General features: G+C 43.9%; 1 protein-coding gene across 1 annotated transcript in view; it reads right to left on the bottom strand.

Annotated features, from left to right (window-relative positions):
• Positions 1-4,187: 4,187 nt before the first annotated feature.
• Positions 4,188-21,565, bottom strand: part of LOC132230903 (uricase) — a 32,116-nt gene continuing 14,738 nt past the window's right edge. Inside the window, exons 3-8 of the mRNA XM_059689054.1 lie at positions 19,162-19,278; positions 18,986-19,064; positions 11,758-11,941; positions 10,012-10,135; positions 7,479-7,562; positions 4,188-5,130 (exon numbers count right to left, since the gene is read on the bottom strand). Of these exons, the coding sequence (XP_059545037.1) occupies positions 5,056-5,130; positions 7,479-7,562; positions 10,012-10,135; positions 11,758-11,941; positions 18,986-19,064; positions 19,162-19,278 (663 nt within the window). The 3' untranslated portion in view covers positions 4,188-5,055. The remainder of the gene's footprint in view (positions 5,131-7,478; positions 7,563-10,011; positions 10,136-11,757; positions 11,942-18,985; positions 19,065-19,161; positions 19,279-21,565) is intronic.

Genomic DNA, 21,565 nt, shown 5'->3' with positions numbered 1-21,565 from the left:
CTTATAATCAAGTCCTGTGTTTGATCCTAAGATTTTTCTGACATCTGGCCATAGAGTCTTATTTATTCAGGGTATGGAAAAAGTAGGTTTACAGTTATGGGTACTCAAAACAGGGTTTATTCTTGTATTATTATTTATTATTGTATTATTTTCCGTATGAACAATTGTAAACCTACTTTTGTCCCACCCTGTACACTACTAAAGAACCCTCTTGCTTTCATGCTTTTCCTTCTATTGGTTATTAATCATCTTCAGCTTTTAATTCTTTCTAAATGCTTTAATGGTTTCTAGCACATCCATCCAAATTCGATAGTCCTTGTGATAATTATTTCTCCCAAATCTCTCAAGCATCTAAGATATTGCCCCTGCCAGTGTATTCCCTTTCTCCATTATCCCCTCCCAATTCACCTCTGGTGAACGTTTCATGGGCTCATTGCCATCTGGCCAGTGTGTGGTCCAGCTCCAAAAACCCATCCCTAAACTACTCCTGGCAACCCAGGTTAGCTTGCCTGTGAAGCTCACAGGGAGACCCTGAGATTTTCATGCAGGAGGTTGATTGAGGGGTGATCTCTGAAACAATGCCTGTGAGCAGTAAGGGAAGCAGGATTGGACAGGGGGAGAAGCTGAACTGTGAGGCAGTTGCAACAGAGGCCTCAGCCAACCAGGAGCTCTGGAGCTGGAATGTCCCTGCAGGGTTATCCCAGTTGAGGCAAAGGGGTCAGGATTTTGTGTCTCCCACATTGACTAGCAGGGGAGTGAGTGTGAACTTGGGTGAGACAGCTTCCTTTAGTCAAGGGCAATTCCTGTGCAGGGATCTAACTATAAGCCATCAGAGGGAAACACTTTTGGCAGCTGAGTACTTTGGTCCCAAGGGAGATCTGGGTGATGCACCAAAACAGCTTTAGCAGGAGCTTTACCGCCCACTTCGTGGGGAAACACTACCACACACTGAAGATGGCAGAGCAAGGGGCGGAATGAGCCTGAGTACTTGTGCTATTACCAAATGGACAAACCATTCTTGGGTCAATCTATTTCAACTTCTTAAGTAAATAAAAGGTCCTTTCAGGTTAAGATACCCTTAGGTATTCAGTTACTTGAAACCAACAGCATTCTAATTAACATGCATTATCCCAGTTACTCCTCTGTGACTCTGAGGTAAGTACTATTATTATTCCCATTTCAAAATTAGAGTGCAAAAGTTTAAGGTAAGTTGTCTAAGGTCACACAGCTAGAAATTGGTGGAGCCCGATCTAAAACTTAGCACTATCTACATCCAAAGTTCTGCTCTTCAACCTTTTATAAACATCTGTGTGACAGCTGGTCAAACTGGAAAGGGAATGTCACCATCCCCAGATATGAACAGAATAGTAGCCTGTATGTAGCTAAAGGCCTAATAGGTCTGCTTCAAGATGCTCACAGTCCCCTGACTTGTTATAGTCGATTGAGTGATTGCTCCAAAGTCCTATGTCCACATCCTAATTGCCAGACCTGTAAATGTGGCCATATGTGGAACAGAGAAACTTTTTAGAGGTCAGTAAATTAAGGATCTTGAGCTGGAGAGGTCACCATAAGTTATCTGGGTGGGCCCCAAATCCAATGACAAGTGTCCTTACAAGAGTCACCCAGGGGAGACTGATAGAAGAGAAAGAGGCAGTGTGAACATGGAGGTAGAGGTTGGGGTGGTGGAGCCACAAGCCAAGGAGCCCTGAAGCTACCAGAAGCTGAAGAGGAAAGATCAAGGACGGAATCTGCTCTACGGATCTTAAAGAGAGCACAATCCTGCCAACACCTTGATTTGGGACTTCCGGCCTCCAGGCAATGAGGGGATACATTTCTGCTGTTATACACCATCAGGTTTGTGTTAGTTACAGCAGCCTCAGGACACCAATGCACCTGGGTTCTTCTCTTTTATTCTAAATAGACTTATTTCCCTTTCTCATATAAAGGTAATCAGTATGCCCTTGTTCTAAGCTTGGTTGACTATATTCCTTATGTGGTAAATTTCTATTGGAATCCTTTATACTTTAAGGATTGAATGGCAACTGCTTCCTCAGCAGATGCTATGGCACCTCTGGGGATGTGAATGAGCGTTCTCCTGAGAAGTAGGTCCATCGCCATTATATTCTCAAAAGGGCCTCAGTGAGAGCCAAAAAAAGACCTGAAGAATGTCTGGGAAAGAGTCTGGGCAAATGGAAGAATGAGAGGCAGCTGAGTTCTTTAGGAAATGAGAACAAAGAATATGAAAACACAAAGAGGTTAAGTTTCCATTATTTGGAAGCAGGAAGGACCCAGCGTGTCTGGTTAGAAGGCTTGAAATCCATGCCTTTAGAAAGAAGCTTTGGTTTTCTCACAAATGCAGGTGAGGAAGCAGAAATGGCAACGGTTTTACAAAGAAGATGACAAAAGGCAATCCCCATTTAGCCCAGAGTCCGAAGGAAAAGAAATGCTCTTTCTGGACAGAGGGTGAGGAGGTTGGAGGGAAGTTAAGGTTTCTGGAGTTAAACCTTGCAGGTGATTGAAAAAGATTAATTCTCTTCCAGTGACAAATGAGTAAAATGCTGTCCCAAAGGAGTTCTACTGTGGAGCAAAAAGGGAGGAAAAGCAGGTTAGTAAAAGTAAAGAATGGTATGGCCTTAAGTCTGACTCTTTTTAAGGAAAAGGAACAGGACATATTTTCTAAGCCCGTCTCACTGAAAAGTCAGGAGATGGAATTTAGAGGATTTGGAACAAGTCTTGGCCAGATGCTTGGCTGCCAAGATCACAAGCCCTGAACAATGGCTACTCCTTTGTGTGCTATGCAAACTGCTCCCCAGGTGGTAAATGCACCTGCTTTATTCCCCCTTGAAAGTACTGGAGGTGGGGTGGGGGGCCGGGGCGGGGATGGGGAGAGAAGACGGGAGAGTGTGTGAGAGCAGCTCTGCTTCCCAGAATATTGGAACACAGCCCCTGTCGCCTTCCATAACAAAATTACGAAGCGTTTGATTACAAATAACTCAGAGGTACTTACAGTTCACCGGCCTGCTCCGTCTGCCAGCCCTGAATGCAGCAAGAGAAACCCAAAGCCTGTTAGCAGCACACAGATTACAATCCTAACCACAAAACAACATCCTTCACAAAACAGGAACCTGGTGGGAAATTCACAGGCCACAGGCTTCCTGCCGCACACCTGTGATACAACATCTGGGATACAATAGCGCATCTGCAACCATCACAATAAATGTTTTAAGAGCTCAAGGGAAGCAAATGCAGCTATGTATACAATGGGCCAGCATTTCTAAGGATTGCGCTCTAGCATGGATTTCTCCTCTGAAGCCTCCCCAGTGTTTCTATAACTTACGTGACCAAGAGAATATCAAGGGGAAAGGGTTTTGCTCTTGTTTGCTTATTTAGGAAAAATCATGTTAGACTCTAAATTCCTCCTTGAACAGAATTATAAAATCAGTAGGAGGATAAAATGTACTAGCCATTGGGCCATGCGAGGTCTGTGATGCGGAAGCACATTTTGTAACCTGAGTATTTGATACAGCACAGAGCTTTCCTTATCGAATGACTTCATCCTTCTTATCTCCTGTTCTTTCAGGCTCCAGCAGGTGAATGGCCTCCAGCATCTTCTAAGGTTTGCTGCTCTCAGCCCTCCCATCTCTCACCCCACCCACAAAATCCAACCATGGCTTTCTATTTGGGTCAATAACAAAGAAAAAGAAGGTAGGATATTTCTTTTAACAAACACATACATATCTCTGTGCGACAGGCATAAATACTATCAAAGCACTTTACAATTGTTTAACCCATTTTTAATCCTCAAAAACCTCTGAGGTAAGTTCTGTTTTCATCTCCATTTTATACATGAGGAAACTTGTCATATAGCTACTAAGAGGTGGAACCAGGATTTAAATGAGCCTGTGAAATTAAACACTATACCATGCATCCTTAAGTAGTAATATTATAAAGGTTAAAGAAGCAAAAGTATCAGATTATACTAGGTGCTCACATGCAAGCATTTATTTAAAATGGAGATTTTTTAAGTTAATAAATTGAGTGTTTTAAATGGAGGAAGGTTATCTAGAATGTTCAAGTGGACAGGTTTTCATAATGGGTTTCTGAAATTATAGTTTATGAAGCTTTATGATATACACAATAGTAGAGTTAGTCAGTTGATATAATCACCACTCCAATTTGTATGCATCTTTAAATCATCAATTATATTTATTTCTCTGATTACATAGGTAGTAAATGTTCATGTTTGAAAGATTCAGAAGAGTACATGGCCAAAAATAATAATCTCTCATAATCCCACCATCCAGAAATCATCACCACTGATATTTCCATCTATAGAGTCTCTAGTCTTCTTTCTACATGTATATTCATTCATCGGTGTATTGACTTAGCTTTTATTAAATGTGTTCTTTGTGACAAAGTGATGCATTATTCAAAGAAAGCAATTTATACTTTTTTTTTTCCACAGCCCCAATGTGTACTCAATATTCTCTAAGGCTTGTAAAATACATAAAGCCAGTACATTAAGATTACAAAAGTACTTTTAGAGTAGGAATAAACTAGAAGATTCTTAAAAATTCAAATATTCAGTCTAATTGAAGTCAAAGTGGTGATATATTTCAAAACGCGATTTTGTCCTGACATTTTCTTCAGTACCCAGAAGCAAAGTTTTAGCCTCAGTCGCATGAAAACAATGCTTGCTTCTTAAACTTGTGCACCAATTCATTGATATGACACTTTCATTAATTCATGATTCTTTGTGAATTGATTCCCAAGTTTCTCTAAGATAGAAAGACACAAGACAACTAAAAAGAAATATTAATTTATGATTGTTCTATACTGCTCAGCATTTGTGAAATAAACTGTATCCCCAAAGCATGTTACAGCTACTAATCATAAAACACCTTGCTGAGGTAGGCGTAGAAGAATCTGTTCATACACGAGGAAAATGCGCACTATAAATCAACATACTAGGTTAAAAATGCTATGATTTTTAGCACCACGAGTGGCCTAAGGAAGTCTTCAGCTGGGAATGGAGTCCAAATGGTGGCTGCAACGTCACAGCCTTGAAGCCAGCTTCCTCTTGACTGTACCAGTGATTCTGCCATACGGATTGTCTGACGGGAGCAAGACCTGCAGAAAAAACACACTGGGACTTCAGAGACATTAAAATAGACCTCTCCTTGAGTCTACGAATCAATATTCAATCAATGACAAAAACAACAGCTTGCTAAGCAGGAACATGTATGTGCCCTAAAACCCAGTGTCGTCAAGCATGGCCACACCTTATTTTTCTGGCAATAGTTGAGCGATGAGCCAATTCTCCAGAAAATTAAAGAGTTTTAGAAAAATTTTAGTCATTGGGATAGGAATGTTTCTCACATGCATTAAATATCCCTGCCTTTTAAATGGAGTGGAGTGAACATAATTCGGCTTTTGCCTGATGACTCCTTCTGAGCATCAGTCACTGTGCAGTGCTATCACCCCCGTGCCCTCGGGAGCATGTGAGGGCCACAGGGCTGCTATCCCAGTGCCAAATGGCTCCAGACAGCTGCACACTTGGAGTTCTTCTCCCCTCCCTGTCATTGTCACTTCTCTGCTGTAGTCAGTGTGTCCTGACTCCCTGCTTCTCATGTGTTGCCTTCCCTTTGCACACACCTGCTGGGTGAGGGCCTGACAGTGCAGCCACAGACACGGGGACAGCTTGTTCAGTCACTCAGGGGCCTTCATGCAGAGCCCTGATCCAAAGAAACACAGGGCTTTTTGCCTTCAGATCCCCTGCTGGGCTCCAGGAGGGAGCTTCTGGTCTGACATTAGAGCAAGGACACTGTGGCCTCAGCCCTTGGGCAAGGCTCTGAGCTGGGATCAGTGCAGGCCTGAAAGTCAGACGAGCCGCACCTCTCTCTGCAGTGGGGTGGGGGGACTCTGAACTAAGCCTCGCTCTCCTCACCAAGCCTAGGCCTTTTTCTGTTTCACTGTTGGTGGACATGGCCAGGATTACACTTAGGTCCCTCTCCTTTGAAAGGTAATCTTTTTGCCCAGCCGGCTTGGCTCAATGGATACAGCATCAGCCTGCAGACTGAAGGGTCCCAGGTTCGATTCCGGCCAAGGGCAAATGCCTGGGTTTCGGGCTCGAACCCCAGTAGGGGGTGTGCAGGAGGCATCGGATCAATGATTCTCTCTCATCATGGATGTTTCTATCTCTCTCTCCTTTTCCCTTCCTCTCTGAAATCAATAAAGAAATATATTTTTTAAAAAATGAAAGGTAATCGTTTAAAAAATCTTCCTGTCCTAATTAACGGCATTGTGATCATCAACATCCTCTCCTTTCAGCTGAATGAGCAGCGTGTGGGGTCAGGGCTGCTCTCCTCCGCAGCTCAGGGCTCCGTGTCAGCACCAGCAGGCTCCTGAGCTGGCCTTGGCTTCCCAGTGCTGCCCCTCCGCCCCCCCTCACAGCTGGGGTGGTGCACAGCCTGCTGGTGCCAGCGACGTGATTTGCAGAGAAACAAGGTTCCTGGCCAGGAGGGTGGCGGCTAATAAGGCTGCTGGGTCCCGGGGCGGGAGGCAGAATGTAGGACCTTCTGAACAACCCTTTATGGGTCTTTGTTCACCAAAGGATATGAGTCTATGGCAGCAGAGCCATGTTAATTGATGGCCCTTCTCTATCTTCCTCCCCCCACACACTAAGCAAAGCTACCAAAATGGGTGTTTTTCATATGCTAGAAGTCTGTGGAAGGATGGATCAAATGAAGAAACTCAGCCATTCTGAAAGTGATCCGAGGGTGTCGGGGGGTGGGGGAAGGTGGGCGGGAGGGGTAACAGGGCCGGGGAGGTGGGGGGGTCCTGATCTCCCAGGACTGGCTGCCACAGGTTGCTTGTCTGGACCTCGAGCTGTCTAGTCAGACACACTGACTTGGTTAACCGTCTGCCACGGCTAAAAATAAGCCAGGGTGAGCGCTTTTTCCAAGACTAGCTTTCCTTTCAAAACCTGCATTTTCCCATCGTGCCTTCCATGATCGCAAGTAGAAACACAAAAACGCTTTCATCCTTTTTTTGTGTATATTGTATGCTACGGAATTGACTACTTAATCAAAAGTTAGAGATGATGGACGAGATGAAAATGGAACCTTTTATATCTCCTCATCGCCTCGTGATGGGAAAATAATGAAGCTGTGACCTTGTGTGGCACTTTCCAGAGAAGGAGATCTCAGGGCTGTTTCCCTGGGCACACTCTGTTCTTTCTCTGTCTTCACTCTGGGCGACTTCCAACCCTCCTCTATAATCACTCACCCACTTCCAGGTGCTCCAGCCTCAGAGAGTGAGAGGCCCAGAGTCAGGGCGCTCATCCGTGGCAACTATAAATACTCCAAAAGCAATGGCTCTCAAGAGTTTTGGTCGGTGACATTATCAACCCAAGTTTATAAGGAGGGCGGGGGGGGGGGGGGGGGTAGATGCGCTTTAAATATTTTTAAAGTTCTTACCTCGTCCTTGTTGACCAGTCCCATTTTGGACATGTCGATGTTGAAGTAGTGGATGTTCGGCAGGCTGATTTCCATGTCTTCTATCTGGAATCCACCATAGTGTACATCACCCTGGGCAGCTGTGGATCCATCTATCCATCCACCACTCACCCCCGCCCCAACCTGCCCACTAGTCCGTTACTCAGGTTCCCCCTCTATCTCTGAAACAACCTCTATGGTCCTCTACGGCCCAACACTGTTCTCCTCTCCTGGTCCTATTATTAGACGGTGGGCCCACTCTTCTCCTCTCCATGCACAAAACCTGCTTCTCAGAAAAGCAAGAGCTTCTCAGATCAGAAACCTGGGACACTGCCTGGCCGGTGTGGCTCAGGGGTTGAGCGTCAACCTGTAACCTCAATTCCCAGTCAGGGAATTGAAATACAGAGGAAGGCACCTAACTCGGGGACAGGGGATAGGACCTTCCAGGCTTTCTGGAGGGAGAGGTGTTTGAGTTGCGTCTTAAGGAACAAGTGGGGGTTATCTGGGTTCACAAGTGAGGGAGCAGAGTCGTATGGAGACAGGAGGCAGCGTGGAACAGTCATCTACTGCCGAGGGTCTGCCGCATGTGAAGCTCCACGAGTGAAAGCCTTTCCATGTGCCTAGAGGTGAGGCAGGAGCTAGATCAGGAGGGCCTCTGTGGTCTTAGTGACAGTCTGACATGCTGGGGTTGTGCTTCAATCCCCAGTAGGGGACGTGCAGGAGGCCAATTAATGATTCTCTCTCTTCATTGATGTTTCTATCTCTCTGTCTTTCTCCCTTCCCCCCTGAAATCATTAAAAAAAATTTTTTTTAAAGAAAGAAACCTGGGAGACCTCTTCAGCATCTGACTGGTCTCCTGGGCCTGGCCAGTCAAGCTCCTAATTCCCTCCTCATTCCACTCCTAATGCTCCAGGCCTTTCCCTAACATGTGTGGGCCCTGAGGTAAGAGTATAATTGGAGGCCCACATACCAGATGTCTAAAGATTTAGAAGTTATAAATCAAGCTAAAAAAAAACTTTTCTGTAAAATATGTTGTATCTTTCTAATTTGACAAATATACCTTCATCGCAACCTGGAAGGCCAGGATCAGATTTAAAGTTCTCTGACTTCTCCCAGGGCCATGCCAGGACATGGCAGCATGTGAAGAGTCAGTCCCCAGCCCTGGCCCATCCCATCTTCTTTCTTACGTCAGGTGAGTGGACATCCCAGCTTACATATCAAGTCCATTCATACCTCCTGCAAACATCTGACTTTTGCCCACTCTCAGGCCTAAGGGTACACACACCGATGGCATGATCTGCCCTCCAGAGGATGGATCTAGGGAAGAGACTGATCAGGCTCTGGAATTAGTCTCAGGGTTATTTGGGCAGGAAATTCTGGGCTACAGTTATCCAGAGAATGGTCTAGGGGGGATGCACGGACTCCTGCCTTGGTCTTACTGACTTTTCATCCAGCGGAGAGAAGCTCAGCCAGAAGAAAGCCTGAAGCGAGCCTCCAGGGTGCTGGGCCACGGCAGGAGCCCCTCTGCCCAGGTCCAAGGGTAGTTCCCGTCTAGCCCCTCATGGCCACAGTTCAGGCCCATTTTTTAGATTTCTGCCACAGCCTCTCAACAGTTCTTGTCTGAAGTCTGTATCCTTTTAATTTACTACTTCTTTCAGAGTGATCTTTCTCAAGTGCAAATATGGTGGCATCAGACCCTGCTTAAACCCCTGGGTGGCTCCTGAGAGCTTTCAGGATACAGTACAGACTGTCACTAAGACCACAGAGGCCCTCCTGATCTAGCTCCTGACTCACCTCTAGGCACATGGAAAGACACTCACTCGCGGAACTTCACATGCGGCAGACCCTCGGCAATAGATGACTGTTCCACGCTGCCTCCTGTCTCCATACAACTCTGCTCCCTCACTTCTGAATGTGAACCCAGATAACCCCCACTTGTTCCTTAAGATGCAACTCAAACACCTCTCCCTCCAGAAAGCCTGGAAGGTCCTATCCCCTGTACCTGAGTTAGGTGCCTTCCTCTGTATTTCAATAATAATTTATTCTTTATTGCATATAGTTTACTGATATGATTCTTTCACTGGATGATGTTATCTTCGAGGGTAGGGACCATGTCTAATGTATCTTTGTATTCCTCATGCTTTGACAGAGGCGTAATAAGCATTCAATAATATCAAATGGCTGGCTGGGTTGCTGGATGGATAGATAAAATCACTCTGCATCTATCCTTCATTTTCTGGATCTCCTGAAACTTAAACATGGCAAGATGAAAAGACTCAAAGAATTTTCAGCAAAGCTAAAGAACTATATAGCACTGGCCTGTGTTTTCAGGTTGGACAGATTTTTTCCATTTTTTACTCTCTCCTCACTTGCTATAACAAGCTTTTGAACAACAACAGATGTCATTTTTCATGTGTCTCCCACTTTCTTATTTTAACTCTCAACTCTTTCTCAGAGTTGACATGAGACACAACAAGTTCTCTCAGTCCTCGGAACAGCAAGTGATAAAACATACCTCAGGAACCCGGCTCAGGGAGAGCACCTGGATGTCATAGAGGGTCTTCTGGACCGAGGGTGAGTACTCGCCTTTGTCATGGGGTCCAGCAAATTTCTCCAGGACAATGTCCCTAATGGTGTCCCTAGAACACAGAAAAGAGAACTGAAGGCTCATAGGGTGGTCTTTAGGAATGCGTTATAAAGCTGAGAAGTGGTGACCTTCCTGTCCCTCAGAAAGCAATTTTATTGTTGATTTTAGAAGAGATTAATATCTTGTAATATTTAAAAAAACCTCACTTCCTATTTCCTTACACACACACACACACACACACACACACACACAGAAGGCCCAGAAATTTTCAGGAATTGAATTAGTAGTAAAGCCAAATACCACTCAACAAACATATTGGGTGTCACTGGGCTATTTTCCTAACCTGGCACCAGGGCCCAGTGGGAATTCCAGGATAAATCTTCTGTGCTTGAAGAACCCACGAAGGGGACTCCCAAGCACTCCAGCACTCTTACTGCTCAGCATGGCTGATTCTTTGAATTGTTGTTTTAGGGTGTTTTTTTTTTTTTGTTTTTCTCTGCACTAAATATTTTATTTTATTATTTTATTGAATTCTCTTAATATACCTGAGGCAGGTGCTGTTATTAGCCCCAATTTATAGGTGAGGAATCTGAGCTTAAAAATTAAATAATCCACTTGAAGTCCTTCTCTTTAGTGGGAGGCCCAACTAGCACCCTAACTCTGGCATGCTCAATTTTGTACTCTTTTCAACAAAAATATATCAGGCTGCTGCCCATGGGAAATGCTTGAAATAAAAAAAGAAACACAGATTGAGGTGAGTTTCTCTTTAAGCATTTCCCAGCCTGTCACATCATCAAAGGAGCAGAGCTAAGCGTTACCAGTGGGAGCAAGCTACCGGGGTCAGATTCCAGCTCATCATAGCTTAGAAGTTTTGAACAATTAGAGCTTCAGCAAAGAAATGAGATACCTGGTCAAAAAGTAAACTCTGGGGGTACAGAGGCTTAATTATAGCTTGTAAAGATATTATTATTTAATCATACCTTTATATTGTTAAGGCATTTATCATTTATAAAGTGCTTCAGTGAATGTTATCTCATTTTGAGTGTAGCTTAGAGTGACCAACTGTCACAGTTTGCTGGGGACCAGGAGGTTTCCTGGGACATGAGACTTTCAGTTTGAAAATTAGAAAAATCCTTGATGCAGAAAGTTTAGCCCTTTCTGCATCTACGATGAAGTAGTAAAGACAAATATCATTATCCTCACTTGATACCGAGGTTCTTAACATGGGGCCCTGGCCCAGCAGTATCAGCATCACCTGGGAGTTTGTTAGAAATGCAAGTTATCAGGCAGGCTTCACGTCAGACCTGCAGTCAGAACCTTTGGGGGGTGAGCCCAGTGACATACATCCTAACAAGCCTTCCATGTGATTCTGTGAACACAATCATATTTTAGAACTACCGATTTCATCAATGAAAAGCAGATGGTCATGGAAATTAGGTGGTCCATTCAAGGTCATTATTGCTAATAGAATCTGAGATTCAAGTGCAGATTTATCAACTCAAAGCAAGACCATTGGCTTTCTGTTGCCCAACAAAAAGGATTTTGAACAGTGAGGAAGTTGAATTGAGTGGCCTCCAAGGTTCCCTTTAAATTGAAGACTTCATGAACTCCAGGCCCCAAGGACAAGGGCAGACACTACCTGTGCCAGCGCTAGGCCCTAGCACATGCTCATACCAGGTAGCCTCAAAGTCCACGTCTCTGCCCCGGTAGCGCCACTTGCAGTACACTTGGGTGGCAAAGCACCGGTCCTTCACCTCAGGGAGGGTGGTGAACTGGTCCTTGATAAATCCTTCAAATCCAGACTGGGTCGTTTTCAAGACCTTGAGATCTTTGATTCCTGAATGAATGACTGGAGGTCCTGTTTTAAGTAAAAAGGTAAGAGGGGATCAGTGCCTTCTTACTGATCCCTAGCCCTGAGGATTCTGGTCATTAAAACATGGCACACTATGCTTATACCGAGAACTACATCACTGCCCATGTTTTCTGTCTCCCTGACTCCTCTGAAGTCCAAATGATGAAGATGGTATGTCTTTCCCTCCATCTGGATCCCACGACTCACTGCCCTCTCCTGCCCTTGGAGGACTGAAGGTCAGAGACTAAACCTCCATATTGTGTTGAAGCCCACAGAAATGAATACTTTCCTCTCAGCTACAAGTAGGGTTGTTTCCTAGTCCAAATACCTTCTATTTTTTGAGCTGCATCTCTTTCAACAGAAAATCATGCTGAAATGACTTAATAAGCAGTTCTGTCTGCTGCTAGGACTCCCTGTTTGGGGGTAGTCCTCATGAGGATTGTCTATACTGACTTATGGCTCCAGTCACCACCAGATCCTCAGTTCCCTTGTGGTTATGAACTCAGCGAAACCAGACAACTTCATGAAGGGACAAGAGTGTAAGCCTGACGGAGCCTAAATAGAGATAGGGAAGATGAGGCTGATGACATGCAAGGCATAGGTCTGCCTAAGTTTTTTGACTGAAGGAGAAAGGACAAAGTTGGTTCCTGAGGACCTGGGGGAAAGAGTGCAGAGCTGAAAACAGTGGAGGGGATGATGTGGCTCTCCCCACAGCCCCTGATGTCACCTTGTGAGGTGAACGGGGGAGGTGGAGGGGTGAGAGGCATAATCTGAATAAGCTGTTTGCTTGTGTGCCAGGCAGTTTTAGCCCAGGGTCCAGTTGGCAGGTGAAGCACAGAGTTAGTGAGGGAACAATTATCTTTTTCTTTTTCTAAATGGAACACACTGTAGCTCCAACAGTTTGGTGAAGCCTAAAGAAACCACGGCTTCAGGTGACACACTGAGAAGCCCCAAGGCACAATGCTCTGTGGAGAACATCATTCTTTCCAAGGAGCAGTGATAACTCTGCAAATGCTGAGCAGAGCCAGCGAGGCAGAAGCTGTACCCAATGGTGCCAACTTCTCCCTGAGCACATGAGACAGCCCCTCAGGCTGCCAGAAGGTGGGAGAGTTTAGCTGGAGAGGCCCAGAAGTTTTGTAATGAGAGAGCTACAAGGCCAGGAAATTTCAGGAATTAACATCACTATAGCCTGCTTTGTATGTGCAGTCTGGTGAGGCTGGACATTCAGGGGACACTTGGGTATACATACCCACTAGCACAGTGCCATGGCAAGATGACAAAGGTCACCTCTATTCAGTCTTAAAGTTATTCCTGATTAATATCTAACCTTCCTGGTCTGCTTAGTAAATAAATCAAGGGCTGGAGGTGTCAGGCATTGCTATGTTCTACATTGTCTTAGGTGAATAATAAGAATGTAACTCATGATCCTCAATTACGATCCAGGGCAGCTTTAATAATCCAGTGGTTTACATCGTCTGTGTGGTGTTAACGCCTCAGTTAATTCAGGAGCTGTGGAGTTTCAGAAGTAGATGAATAATGACTATATTTTGATATTTTCCTGGCCACAAGTGTGCATCTACTAGAGAGAGCAATGGCCAGGGGTTAGTGGTAGATCTGCTGATGAAACATGTACTGATTAAATAAGGTGTTCCGACCAGAGTGTTCCAAGATAATGTGGTAAAACTGAAAATTATGTTTATTTAACACTAGTGCCCCAGTGCACGGATTTGTGCACATTGAAAGGAAATTAATTAGAAGGTGGCCGGCAGGGCAGGACTAGGTGGGGTGGGACTGGACCTCCCATGGTCCCTCCCCGGCTGGCCACACCTGTGGTGGCGCCGCAGCTCGAAAGGCGTCTGCGGAGTGAGCAGGGTCCCTCCGGCAGGTGGGGTCCCCCAGCCTGGTCTGCAGGGATAGAGCCAAAACTGGCTCTCTGACATCTCGCCACAGCTTGGCAGCTCTTGTGTTGAGCGTCTGCCCTCTGGTGGTCAGTATGCATCATAGATACTGGTTGGAGCGTCTGTCCCCTGGTGGTCATTGCGTGTCATAGCTACTGGTCGGATGGTCACTTAGCCTTTTATATATATAGATTCTGAAGTTCTCATTGGAAGTTATATCTGCAGAAGAATCAAGAGAAGGACACCAGCAATGCCTTAATGCTATTAGGTTGTCTGGGTTTATCGGATTCTAGATGAAGACATGGTTCTGAAAAATCAGCATTTCTAAATGCAATGTGGAGCTGATCCAAGTGAGTCTAAGTCCCAAATCTGAGAGAAGTGTAGGAGTAATCAATAAGCATCTGTTGAATGAGTGAATGCAAGAGTGCAACATGTCTTATTCACATCAAGAAATGAGTGTCTCACAATTTAGTCTCTTTTTCTCTAGACAGTTCTCTTCCATTGGTTTTTACCATTTCCCTTCCTGATCACCTCACCCACAACTCTAATACAGAGTGTGGCAGGGAGAGGGGGAGAGGGCATCAATATCCTCTAAGAAAGTCTTGACTATCAGTATGAGTTTTGTTATCTTTTTCAGTCATTACCTTACTGAATTCTCACATCTCTGTTAGATAAGTAATTTTACCCAGGGGACTTCTAATCAGTTGCCCATAGTGACCTGGCTAGGAACTGGCAGAAGTGGAGTTTGAAATCAATACCCCATTTTGAGATTCCATACGTCTCTTCCTCCTTTTTGGATTATTCTCTTCTACACAAAGTTTTCTCCTTCCTTTAACTCTCCCCATTTCTTTACAATAAGAGGTCTTTCCAGGAGATAAAGGGGTTGCCACTTCCCATTCCATAGTGTACTTTGGGGGGCCTCTAATACAGCCTCGACTGAAAAAATACCATCTCCATTGTTCTGAAATGGAATGTGAAGCATCATTTTCAGAGTGGCCCCTACATGTCTTGAAAACTTTTTATTCCTTAAAAATGTCCTATTGAAATACAAAGACCCTTTAAAGGACTGACTCTTTAAACCTTTATAAATTAAAACTATAATCTATTTCCAATAGTAATTGCCTTCTAAAAAATACCCTATAGAAATGAAAGTGGGTTTGCAATCAGAAGTAGTGTTAAAAAAGTAGTGGGAACCCTTGAAGGGAGATAAAGAGAAGGTGAAGGAGAAGCAAAGGCAAACTTTATCTATTTTATCTTTTCCTAAACAGCTGGCCTTGATTGCCAGCATCCATGTAATGAAAAAAAACTTTGGCTCCTCCAATGGTCTTAATTACAAGAGGATTCCTGGATACTGTTGCATAATGGTTGAGACCACAGCCTTGGGCCTCAGAATCTCTAAATTCAAATCTGAGCACTCTCTGTGCCTCTCCTCCCCAGTTTATGAGCACTGTTCCCCTGAGAAAGTTACTTAAACTCTTTCTACCTTGATTTTCTCATCTGTCAAATGGAGATGGTAACCATGCTTATTTCCTAGTTGACAGATGTCTAAGAAAAACTTGTAAAGAAAAATGGCTGCCCCATAGAAATGCTCTATAAGGGTTTTTATGATGATTTTGCCAGAACTGACTTCTTAAAACTTCTACCACCTGTAAATATTCCCCAGGTTTCACAAAGGCTCACTGGGTTCTGAAAACTATTTCTGATGAGCCGTCACTATCCACCTCCGGCCAGGGACGAGATTTATTCATCTTCCAGGAGTGTCACTCCTGCTAGGCAACTTTGAAATGATCTCCTTTCTTGCTAGAATAAGAAAATGGAGAAAGCAGTTGCATTTTCTAATTTGTTTTGGCCTCGGTTTCACACAGAATAAAATGTCTCATGTTCCCAAGGACAGTTAACTATTTGCTACAGTTTTGGCAGAACACAAACCATCTACTCCGGTGCACTCATCATTCTATGAACAAAAACAACAACAGAAAACCTATACTCTTTGAATGTGAATTTTTTCCCTTGGCAGACGTTAGACTCTGGATGAAATCAGAGAGCTTATTGTATCTCCTCTGTTGGCAGTGCCCCAGCTTCCTAAACACTGGTAAGAACCTGAGCCTTTCAAATTCATAGACCCATCAACTAAAAATGTGATGCCTCACACACTTTAAAAAAGATTCCAATTTAGACTAACAAGAGTGAATTCACCCCCAAAGACTGTCCTTTTCTAGGCTACTTCCCATTAAACCACTTAATCAGCTTTTTAAAATTTTTTTTTATTTTTTATTTTTTTGTCTGCCTGCCATGGTTATGGAGTAATGCACAAGGAAGATTTTCACATTTCACTTTGCTCGAATACAATCTTCTCCAGCTTTTAGTGTCCTCCTACACACTTCACAGACTGTGGTGTATCTCTCAGAGAAGCATACATCCTCCCCCTTAGTTCTCCAAGGGAAAGACACTCACTGGGAATTAATATAAAAGTCCAATTCCTTACCTACGCATCAGGTGTCACAAAGCACAAAGCTTTACTGAGCCAAGAAAAAATCCTGTCATGAAGAGGATAATTGCTTCCACATTTAACACCTCCAAAAAGGACACAAATAGCTAAAAGCAGAATATTTTAAAACTATATGAAATCATTCTAGTAGAAAACCTCAAACTTACAAAGTGCTACAAAAAAATGAAGATCAATTAAATGTCATTTGCCTTGAGAGTCCATTTAGCACATGCAGGGAGAGCGAAAGCTCCCTCTGTGCACTTCTGGGGTGGGGAGAGCTGACATCACCCAGAGGAAGGAAGTTAACTGGGCTTTTGTACCACTAGGTGATGATCAAGGTGATTTTAAAAGACCTGGGGTTTGCCAAGAACTCTTCTTTTGGATGAACTGGAGAGCACTTTAGTCTTGATATCTAAAGGACATACACAGCCTTCTTGGACATACTCAGGCCGTCTCTGGCCTGAGTCTCCCACTTGTCCCATCTCACTTCTATGGTCTGCTCAGCTTGACATCTCTTAAGTCTCTTCTCCTCCAGGACTTCCCTGTCATCATCCCTTCCTTAAAACCATCTTCCTACTCCCACTCGTTCCATGTTAATAGACTATTTTTCACAGCCAGTTGAGATCTCATCTGCATCCTCCATTCCTCTATTTAGCCATGAATTTTTATAATTAGTGTCAGATTGGGAGAAATTTGATGAGTTATGATTCAAATAGTGAAGAGGTTTGGGGCCCAATAGAGTTTAAATTAGTAACTCAACCATCCTAGTGACTTCAAGGCATGGCTAAGCTTGGAGCTCACAGAGACACATGAAAGAAAGAGTTTGGAAGATCCAAGTTCCAAATAACACCTAAACCAGCAGTCTGCACCCCACATGCAGGGTCCAGCCCTCCTCTCAGAGCTGGGGAAGTCACAAACACAACAGTCCTCATTCCTTTGGGTGAACAAATTTCTTTCACTCTTCCAGATTCTCCCATGGAACTAGCAGACTTTGAGACAGCCTAAAGTACACTAAATGATGCAATGGGAGTTTTACAGCAATTCTCAGGGCCCAAAACAGTGTTTGAGATTCAGTAGGCATTCTATAAATGTTTGCTCAATTGATAAGAATGAATCCAGTCCACTAAGAGAAACCCAGTTACATATTCTGCTGGGAAAAGTCCCTTTTGGGAGTTGCATGGCTGAATGTGTGATTAAGTGCATGTGTTTGAGGGGGCAGAATTCTCACCAACCTAGCCAGCCCCCCACCAAAAGCCCTACTTAGGGGTTTATAACAACAGCCTTCACTTTGGATTGGTGTGTGTGTGTGTGTGTGTGTGTGTGTGTGTGTGTGTGTGTGTGTGTGTGAAATGATTATTTTCTTCAGTTAAGCCTACACAAGGGCATTTCTTATGACAATAATTGTATATTGGCTCAACTCACAGTTTCAACTCTTAGATAATAAACAAATGAAGAATTAAAATCTGCTGCCCAAAGAGCACCAGATCCTTACTCTCCAAAGAGGCACAAAGTACAAATGTCATCTTCATACACACAACACTGGAAGATATGTGTGTGCACTCACATATGTGTGCACATACATACTGCATACTCTTGAGGCAACTGATGCTTCTTGCCCTCCTCTGATCCCTCCAGCCCCAGGGCATATTGGAGAGGCACTGGATTCCAGATGAGTCAAGCCGAGCTTCTGGGAACACTGCCACAGTGATCGTAATACCCTGAAGCTCTGTAGCTTTCTGCAGAAAGAAAAAGCTCTGGCCTAATTATGGTGACTAGTTTTTCCACCCTACAGCAGCCAGGTGACTACAATTCAGGCTAATGATAACTCCTAGAAATTCCTAGAAAGAACAAGGGTGTGAAGAGCAGCCGGTTTCTTATTATGATCAGAAGAACCTTATACTTGACCACCCCACTTCCAACTCCAGGGCTCTGCTAACATATTCTTTATAGAAGTCACCAATGTTCTATTTGCCAAACTCTATCTTCAGTCTTCTTTTCACCTTCCAGTTGCAGAGACTGCTAGCTATTCACTAAATCTACTTCCACTTCCTCCTGGGTACCTGGCTAGACTACTTTTCCCAGCCTCCCTTTGCAGTTAGGTGAGGCTGTGTGATTGGCTGCTCTCAAGTAGAAATACTATGTGTTACTTTCAGGCCTGGGGTTATTGTAATTATGTTCCACCATTAATTTTAAAATTTCTTAAGAATTATATCATTGTCATTGCTATTTTAAGTGAGGTTCGTTTTTATAGTAATAGTACGCAAATAATGTGTCAGGGAAACTTGGACTGTTATTTACTAGCTATTTCCTATAATACTTATTATAATTAAAGCACAGTATGATATTTAAAGTACTGGTCAGAAATATCAGAAATTTGGGGGTTTGTCAGCATGAGCCTTTTTTCCTTACCTCAAAACCTGGTAATAAAAACGATCCACTCCATTTAACTCCCAGATTTCTTGCAAAAGCTATTATTTCATTTTTCATTTTTAAGAAAAAAAGTAGATTGTTTTAAAATATAACTTAAAGTCACAATGCTCATTCTCATCTCAGATTAAAAAGCTTTCAAAATTCTCTACAGTTTCCTATTAAACAGAATAACTTAGAAGAAGAGAAACCTGAAATTGCTATAGCAGAATCAAAACATGAAAAATATTTTCTCACCACTCCTCATCTGTTCAACCTCACAGAAGTGCGTTCCAGTGGGAGTATGAATAAACGCGTGGACATGCTTAGCTCCATTCTGGAAATTAGAAACCAACATTGTTTCCAATAAAATTTCAGTATGTCATAAAGCCAGTTTCTTTAATTAAACTGAGAGCACACATAAGTAAAGTAACCTTTTCAAAACGCTTCCAAGGGACTTCTTCCACGTAGACTTGAGCTCTGATGACATGGTTAAAAGAAGAAAGGAAATGTTCACAGATATTCATAGCAAACGTTTCTATGCTTTTGATCTGTAAAAAGAAACAAAATGGGGGTGAGACCAAGATGGTGGCGCAGGCCTCCCACAACCACATCAAAATTACAACTAAAATACAGAACCACCATCACCCAGAACCATCAGGAAGCTGGCTGAATGGAAGTCCTACAACGAACGAGGTAAAAAAGAAAGAACACAGAGACTGCTGGGAGGTGTGGAGGCGTGGACGGGCTGGTCCAGCACCCACATGTGCCACTTTTTTAATCAGGTGGGAGATTGTCTCTGCGGGGGCCGCCCAGAGGAGCAAGGGGTCCCAGCACCCACATGTGCCACTTTTCTAATTAGGTGGGAGACTGTCTCTGCGGGGGCCGCCCAGAGGAGCAAGGGGCCCCAGCCCCACAACAGATGCCCAGCCCAGGGTCCCAGAGCTGGGAAAAGAAGTCCCCATAACTACGGCTGTAAAACCCAGTGCAGACTGGGGCTCACTGACACAGAGGCTGCTGGAGACCCAGCTGCTCCTCCTAAAATGTTGGCAGACAAATTGAACTTGCAAGGTCCCACTTCCTCTGAGCTCCAGCGCCAGGGCAAGGCTCTCAGGACACAGACACATACAAGGAGGAACAGGATTGTCTGGCATCGGGGCAGGAACTCGGGGGTGGTGTTCTCCCAGATGAGGTATTTGCAGGGATCATTGTTCTTATGCTGGGACGTCCCCAGTCACAGGGCTGACTGACAGCCATTTCTGTTTGCTCCACCCTGGTGATCCCTGAGACCCGCCTCATCCAATTTCCAGCCGCACCCAACCAGTGTGCAGAGGATTTTGCATATGAATAGCCTGTCCTTGTTCAGGCTAATATCTGTCAAACAAACTGCAGCTGGTCAGGGAGCCCCAAACCTATCAATAAATGGCCCAAGACCCGGCACCAGCACCCACCTGCCTTGCTTCACAGATGGGCCTCATCTGGGCACTTCCAAACCTGATACAAAGAAAAGGAATCTGCAGATCTCTCTATAGCTCCTGCTGTGTGGCCCCAGGCAGTGGCTGCCTTTACTCCTCTCTGGAGACTCAAGAGCCAGTGTACCCAGTGTCAGATCATACCAGATTACAACTCTACACACCAATAAATAACACATTCAAGGGGCAGACTCAGTGAACACCAAAGCCCCACTAAAGCAAGTCCTACTCCATAGGGTGTTTCCTGGACAGCAGCTCTCCCTCTGTAGTCACAGCTGGTCCTCATAGCCAATTGGCCTGGAAGTCAATTCCTCCCAGTGACACCAACAGCAATCAAGTCTCAACTACAACAAGACTGTGCACACAGCCCACAAAGGGGTGCACCAAGAGAGTCCACCTCAGGTGATTGGGGAGGCTGAGCCACTGGGCCCTATAGGACACCTACTACACAAGGCCACTCTATCAACTCAGTGAGACATAGCAGCTCTACCCAATACATAAAAATAAACACAGGGAAGAAGCAAAAATGCAGAGACAAAGAAACATGTCACAAATGGAAGAAATGGAAGAAAGCAAACTACTGGATATAGAGTTCAAAAATCACAGTTATAAGGTTACTCAAGAATCTTTTTGAGACCTCCAAGGGACTTAGTGAGACTTTTAAGGGTCTTATTGAAAATGCCAAAAAATGGAAAAGGACAAGTCAGAAATTAAGCATACACTAACTGAAATAAAGAATAATATACAAGAATTCAACAGTAGACTAGAGGATCCTGAGAATCAAATCGATTTGAAATATGAGGAAGCAAAAACACCCAACCAGAAGAGAAAAAAGAAAAAGGAATCCAAAACTATGAAGATAGTGTAAGAAGGCCCTGGAACAACTTCAAGCATACCAACATCCACATTATGGAGGTGCCAGAGAAGGGAGAGAGCAAGATATTAAAAATGTATTTGAAGAAATAATGACAGAAAACTTCCCCTACCTGGTGAAAGAAATAGACTTAAAAGTCCAGGAACCACAGAGAATTCCAAAGAAAAGGAACCCAAAGAGGACCACACCAAGACACATCATAATTAAAATGCCAAGGGCTAAAGACAAAGAGAGAATCTTAAAAGCAGCAAGAGAAAAGCAGTTAGTTACCTACAAGGGAGTACCCATACAACTGTCAGCTGATTTCTCAACAGAAACTAAGCAGGCCAGAAGGAAGTGGCAAGAAATATTCAAAGTGATTAATAGCAAGGACCTACAACCAAGATTACTCTACCCAGCAAAGCTGTCATTTAGAAGTGAAGGTCAGATAAAGAGCTTCACAGACAAAAAAAATGGTAAGGAGTTCATTACCATCAAACCAGTATTATATGA

The sequence above is a fragment of the Myotis daubentonii genome, chromosome 3 (assembly GCF_963259705.1).
Source record: "Myotis daubentonii chromosome 3, mMyoDau2.1, whole genome shotgun sequence".
In the NCBI taxonomy this organism is placed as follows: Eukaryota; Metazoa; Chordata; class Mammalia; order Chiroptera; family Vespertilionidae; genus Myotis; species Myotis daubentonii.
Note: the sequence above shows the minus strand (reverse complement) of the source record. Positions and strands in the feature narration are given on the sequence as shown.